The 7,117-nt window shown below is 33.1% G+C and overlaps 1 protein-coding gene across 1 annotated transcript; it reads right to left on the bottom strand.

Moving 5' to 3' along the window:
* Nucleotides 1-723: 723 nt before the first annotated feature.
* Nucleotides 724-3,503, bottom strand: LOC133284822 (scarecrow-like protein 30). The gene is made up of 2 exons (XM_061481929.1): nt 1,193-3,503; nt 724-1,021 (listed from the first exon to the last, which is right to left on the bottom strand). The coding sequence occupies exon 1, from the start codon at nt 3,450-3,452 to the stop codon at nt 1,245-1,247; it is 2,208 nt and encodes a 735-aa protein (XP_061337913.1). The 5' UTR covers nt 3,453-3,503; the 3' UTR covers nt 724-1,021; nt 1,193-1,244.
* Nucleotides 3,504-7,117: the final 3,614 nt, after the last annotated feature.

Raw genomic sequence — 7,117 nt, 5'->3', positions numbered from 1 at the left:
AGAGACATTAATGGGAAAACTCAGGAAATATATAGCAGATTTCACAATATGAGCAGCAAATTAATGGCAAGCAAGAAAATAAAGATCACAAAAAGAAAGAAAGAAATAAAGAAAGAAAAAAGCTTCCTGGTCCAGAACAAGTATTACACCACATCTCTGAGCAATGCTTTGTGGTCCAGACCAAGAGATATACTCATCACTTTTGCACTGGTACTTAAAATAAGAATGCGTCACACAAAGCAAATTGAATTTGAAATTTTCTTTTGGAAAGGAAATAAGCACTTAATTGCATCAGCTTCAAAGGTCAATACACAATCCTATAATATCTCGAATTTGAAAATATCAAAATTAGTCAACCAAACGGAATCCCAACAATGTTACAGCATTAAATTTTTTTTTAGGATGTTCAAACTCTATTTTAGGTGATGGAAGTTTAGTCAAGGAAAAAAAGTTGAGAAGCTGACATATGTTAGCATTTGCATCCAAGTAGTATTTTAGTTTATACAACAATAGATGTGAAGTTCCCTTCCAGTGGAGCAAATTACAAGCCATTTTTCCATTGAGATGCTTTGAGCCGGAATTGAGAGACTTCACAGACGTTGTGTTAAAATGAAATTTCAAAGACACAAACAAGCAAGAATTGTCACTGTAAAACTACTAAAATAGTCATTTATTTCAAATTAATCAAACATGTCAACTCAGTAGCTAGTTTATCTTGCGAGAAAAGATATCCTGCAAAAACCTTTGACCAAATTATATAAGTGCCTATAATACATGTCGGTCAGTCAGAGAGGGAAAAAAGTATCAACATTTTGATTGCTAATGTTCCGAAAAACATAACTAAAAGCCTAGAAGGGAATTCCTACACTAACAGGCCCTCCTGATCGTTGTAGGATTTGGTGGAAAGCTGGGAAGAAGATCTGCCACAATTTTACAGAGTTTGCATGGTGCAAAGCTGAGAAGAATATTCATCACAATCCCTGAAGGTTAAGCAAATAGGGCATAGCACATATACCAGGACCTGAAACCATCAATAGAATACAATAAGCTTTTCATTGTTACATCATATATGCAAATAACTCACGTAACAGCTAAGTATTACTAGGATTATAAACCAAAACTTAACAGGGGAATAGAACGAACTATAACAATGGAAATATTAGAAATCTATAAGTGATTGTTAGAATCATACCTTCAATCCAGTATGAGTTCTGAAACAGGTATAAGAGTTCAGTAACATATCATTATGCTGGAACCCAACAAGTGGAAGCATACAAAATGCGGCCCTTCCAACCTTGAAGCATCCAGTTGTTATCTTCATCAAAGACAAAATCTCCATGGTGCTGGTACCATTCTCTTAACTTATCCCTAAATTTGGACATTAGCTCCTTATCCAGTGGGAGCTGCCTAAAACCAGCCCTTGCATTCCTAGCCTGCCATTGTTTGTATGTCTCGGGCCTCTCAACCCTCTCAAAACCTTCACATGCTACAACATTCATAATCTCTCGGCCCATAAACTCTCTCTCAAGCATCAACCTCCATTCATTTTCACGGGATATGAGAGTATCAAGCATATCATAAATTGCAGAAGAATGGAACAGTGACTCCCTGAAGCGTGTGACAAAGAAAGGGGCATTGTAAGATCCATTTATTATGGATTGAACAAAAATATCCGGATTTATCTTCCTGATTAAATTCAGAATCGCATTTCTGGGACTATTCCCTTCAATTGTCTCATCGAGTAAATTTTTAAACCTTACCAGACAGTTCACAGCAAGTACCTCATTGCTCTTAATTTCAAGGTCTTCAATTGGAATGGTTTCCCAGTTTCGTGATGCTATGGCCTTGTACTCAAAGGGAACATTGAAACGCTCGCAATAGTCAGCTAGACGACGACCAGTCTCCTCAATTCTTTCTGTGGGACGAAAGCCTGCTTGGGGATACTCTATTCCTGTGATGCGTAGCTTGGGAGGCCCCCCACTTCTGTTTGATAAAAACTTGATGAGAATTGGCCACTGGAAACCATACAGGATACCAAAATCAATAATATGAAGGGCTTCGGCCTTTTCAGCTGCTTTCATAATAGCTTTATTTGCAAAGAAATGTGCAAATTTCTTGAAAGGGCAAGCAGATATAAAAACTTGGTAAGCTCTCAGGAAATCAGCAGCAGTGAACTTCTTGAGGCTCATATAAAATATTTGGGTTCCAGCACCAGTGCCAACAGAGCGTGCCTCTAGGGCATTGGCGAAGAAATGAGCCAACCTCTGTGATGCATCACCTGACGGTGAAGAATGTTGCCTAATCTGCTTTAGCAGTTCATTAGCAGTCCTGGTGTCACTGGCAGACACAGCTTGTGCACATAGAACCAAAAGGGTCCTCAAATCCACGGTTTCCTTCTTCCTGCCTTGTTTCTTGGAACGAGACTTCCTTCCATCAGATGAATGCGGTTGTTTACTTGACTGTGTGTTACTACTATCTATAACTGATACATCCTGCTGTTCAGCACACAGTGGAACATTTTCAATACTAAGCAACACACGGTCAAACATATCAGATATATCACTCTCCTCCTCAACACAAACAGCAGACTGCTTGTTGCTTCTTCCTTCTTCTTCACCATCATCACCTTGGCGCTCATGATTCTTTCTGCTCTTGCACCCATGTGAATTCTCCCTTATAGCATCCTCTCGCTTTGGCTCAGGAGACACAGTGCTGCTCTCCAAACCAGTAAAAAGCTGAGGTCTTTGAGGAAGAAACTTACTAGCTTCCTCTAACCCTCTTTTAAACAGCAACATAGAGTCTACATCACTAAAGATATTTTGAGCCAAGAGCTTGCTTACAGAAGAATCCATATCGAACGCACCATCACTAATATTACTCAAATCATGAGGAGAAACAAGTTGAGAGGGCGTGTGGGAAATGGAATGCAAAGAAGAAACACCAGAAACAGGTGTATCAGGTGAAGGGGGCTTCAACTCGTTAGAAATAGCACTGCTCCTAGAATCAGTAGTAAAACAATTTCCCTCAAGAATGTCAAGAGGGTGTTGATTAGGGGAAAGAGGCTCTATTGCTTTCAGAACATCATAGAATGATTTCTCAGTGTTTTGCAGACTCAGAGGGTCATAAAACATGCACGGTTTGCTCTCAAAGTTCTCTTCCATTAGAATTTGGTTTATGTACCTGAAGGTTTCTGAAAAGTCTGTGTCTTCAAGAGAAGGATCCGCCACCGTGGCAATGGCTGCAAAGGGGCCATCCGCGGATGAAACAACCGGTTCTGACGGAGCAAAACTAAGCGGGTCCCCGCCGGGTTCATAAAAAGGAGCATCAGAGCTTGTAAAATCAACAAAGTTCCGGTGGTGTCCGTTGAGATCCCAATCGTTTGAATCAGAGATTATCACAATGTTCCCTTCATCATCCAATTCGTACCTGCTTGCACCAAAGTTTGGATCCATGGCAGCAAAAAACACTCACAGACACCGAAACCGCGTCCAAGAATGGCTCTGTTCATCAAACCAAAACAGTAATATAAAAAAAAAGTGTAAGCAGCAGAGATTTTGAAACAGAACAAGTATGGGAAAAAAAAAAAAAAAGACATACAAAGGGAACAATTAACATTAAAAAAAGGAAACACAAAACACAAACAAACAAACAAACCATAATACATAACCTATGACCATGACTGACCATGACTGACCATGAATGAATTATAGGAGTCGCAATGTTAAGTGTTGGATGGAAGTTGAGAAAGAAAGCGTTATAAGTTGAGAGTCGATATAAGAGAAATGAAAGGTTGCATAAGCATCACTCGGTGACCATCCTGAGGGTCAACTGACCAACGACACGATATTAATTTAAATAATATTTTTTACTATCATTTTTTTCTATCATCACTGTGATCATTTTTTATTTTTTTTTGGGTAAACTTATCAATCTGATCATTATTGGATTCAAAAGTTGCTTTTATTTTTCTTTTTCTTTATTTAATTTTTTTTCTCTAAACTAATGATAATTAGAGTGGTATTAGAAAAATTTACTGGTAAAAATATATTCTCTTATATTCAATATTTAATAATTTAACAAAAAAATTAAATTAAATTAAATTTATAATAGTCGTTAATTTTACAAAAAAATATAAAATATAAATGTTTATTATTATATTTTTAAATTTAAAATCTCTTATACACTCTAAAAAAATTTATTCGATATTTATTTTTTTATTTTTGGAGAGTGTCGCACGCAACATTGCAAGATTTTTGAAATGTATGATCACAGCTATTAACACGAACAGCCCCCTCTATGACTATTAGTTCATGTGATTACGCAAATCTTCCCGAAGGAAATTTGGCTGTGAAAAAAAGAAGGGAGAATCTTTTTTTTTTTTGTATATCAGAAGGGAGAATCATTACACACCTGTTCTTTTTAACATTAAATTTTTTTTTTTTTTTGATAACAAACATTAATTTTCTTTTTATGACAACATGTACAAAATCAAAATAAGAAAGATGTTAAAAGGGGTTTGCATTTATTATTTAACATGACATAACAAAGTTTCCTACACACACAATATTTTGTGGGATCCACACTTTTTGAAGCAAAAAAAAAAAAAAGATTTCGACACGCAAAACGAATCTTTATAACATTACACAATTACTTATACTACAACATAACTCTTATAAAACCTATGTTAAAATTAACTAAATCATTGTTGTATAACTTTTTTATCAAGGAATCTTATTTGAAAGTCAAATCCATCTTGGCCGTTATATAAATGGTTTGAAATTTTTTAGAAATGAAATTGATTTGATTTTGAAATCAAAACCATTCAAATTCAACTATGTTAGTTTGAATTTCTACATATATAGAGTTAAACTAGGAATGGTTTTTAAATGAAATAAAATTTATTTATAAATTTTTAAATCTTTCATTTTAGCATTGAATTAATTATTTTTCTTAGATAAGATATTTTATTTGTAAAATGAAATTATCTCTCAGATTTTATTAATAAAAAATAGTGCTAATCGATGAAAATTACTCCAGAATAAAAAAAAATTAAGTACCATTCATTTGCTTGGTTTTTTTATTCTCTCTATTCTAATAAAATATAACTGAATGTAATATGAGCTGGTTCTATAACGTATATATGTAAATTTAATCTCTAAGCCAATAATTTTGAATACATTTGACAACCTTTAAAATGACAATTTTCGTTCGAACTAATTGTTATACATATAACATCTGAATTGATCATTTGAATCCGTACCATTTTTGCTCTACCTTTTTAGCACAGAGTCTTGAAACCATCATAAATATTGAAATTGTTCTTTTCAAATATTATAGTGTTTTAAGGCATCACATTAATTAGACCTTGAATGTCTTTAATACTCAATTTATAACGCTCAATTTATAATATGAATTATTTATTTTAAATCATAATTAATATTCATTCAATATATAGTTATTATAGTGTTTTTTCATATCTGAATGAGTAAAAATAATTATAATTTTAGACTCGGTGGTTTAAAAGCATTGTCTAAAATAGATGCCAAATATATGAAAGACTCTAGCTATTTTGAGAGCTATAAGCACATGTAATGATATATAACCCCTGAAGGGATGATAGAAAATCTAACATTGGGTCAAATCATGAAAAAAGCCAAATGAAATGGCTAATGAAATAAATATGACAAATTAAAATAGGGAAAAATATTTCTGCAGTTAATGTAGATAAGTTATCTGCATTTATCCCCAAAACGACGTCGTTTTGATTTTGAAATCTTAAAAAATTATAAATATAAAGACTATTATAACCTTGAAATAAATTAAAATTACAAAAACATCATGCTTTTCGCCTAAAACGACGTCGTATTGGGCTTACTGCAGATAAGTTATCTGCAGTAACTGCAGAAAAAGCGAACCCATTAAAATAAGGGCAACATTGAAATTAATCAATATTGAGGCTAACAATATCTTTGTTAGTTATTGCTCCTGAAGTAGCAAAAACTGAATTATTTGTGCCTATATACAAAATGATACGTGACATATGTAATCTCACATATTGATATGGAGGAAATCAATTTTAATACAATAATTGGCAATAAAAAAAATTAATTGAAAGCTCTAAAAGAGCTAATTTGTGATTACCAAAGGGAAACCAAATATATCACATTGAGACCACAAATGATGGTAAAATTGACTATTATTACTAGAAATATTGCAAGTAAGAAATGTGTATAAAAAAGAAAAATTACCTATTTTGCTTTCGATATATATTAGCATGATTAAAAAACATGTCTTGGTAAATCAAAAGGATATTGATTATAATGGCTATATTATTTGGCATAACCGGATGGACCATCCCGGATCAAATATGATGCGAAATATTATTGAAAATTCATATGATCATGTATTGAAGAACCAGAAGATTCTTCGATTTATTGAAAATTTATTGAATTTTCTTGTGTTGCTAGTTCTTTTATTGAATTTTCTTGTGAAGCTAGTTCTCAAGAAAAATTATCACCAGCTAAAGTTGAGATTCAATCTCTTGTATTTTTATAATGCGTATAGGGTAAAATATATGGGCTCATTCACCTATCATGTTGACCTTTCAAATAATATAAATTTAATAGATGCATCTACAAAATGGCCACATGTTTGTCTATCTTGATATTTGTGAGATTGTTAGCTCAAATGAAAATATTAAAAGTACAATAAAGATAATTTGTCTTCATAATGCTGGTGAATTTATATATTAACGAAATGATTTATTAAATGTCTCCAATTGATTACTAGAACATTGCCTATGAGAACAAAGCTTCCTATTTTTGCATGGGAATATGTTATATTTTATGTTGCAGTACTTGTACGCATCATGCCAATAAGTTATCATCTCCCTATTACATTGGCTTATGGTCAGGAGCCAAATAATATTTTTGATGTGCGATTTATATTCTAATTACTCCACCATAACGCACAAAGATGAATCCTAAATATAGTTGGGAATATATGTTGGATATTAATTTTCTTATATAATATCTTGAAATAATGACGGGAGATTTAGTAGATTATTGTTATCAGTCTTTCCAACACGAGGGGGAGAGAATAAACAGTTGGAAAATTT

This window comes from Gastrolobium bilobum, unplaced genomic scaffold (assembly GCF_033153095.1).
Source record: "Gastrolobium bilobum isolate Gb01-03AN ecotype WA unplaced genomic scaffold, APGP_CSIRO_Gbil_v1 utg881, whole genome shotgun sequence".
NCBI lineage: Eukaryota > Viridiplantae > Streptophyta > Magnoliopsida > Fabales > Fabaceae > Gastrolobium > Gastrolobium bilobum.
The sequence above is the reverse complement of the archived record's forward strand: the minus strand, read 5'-3'. Positions and strand labels throughout refer to the sequence as shown.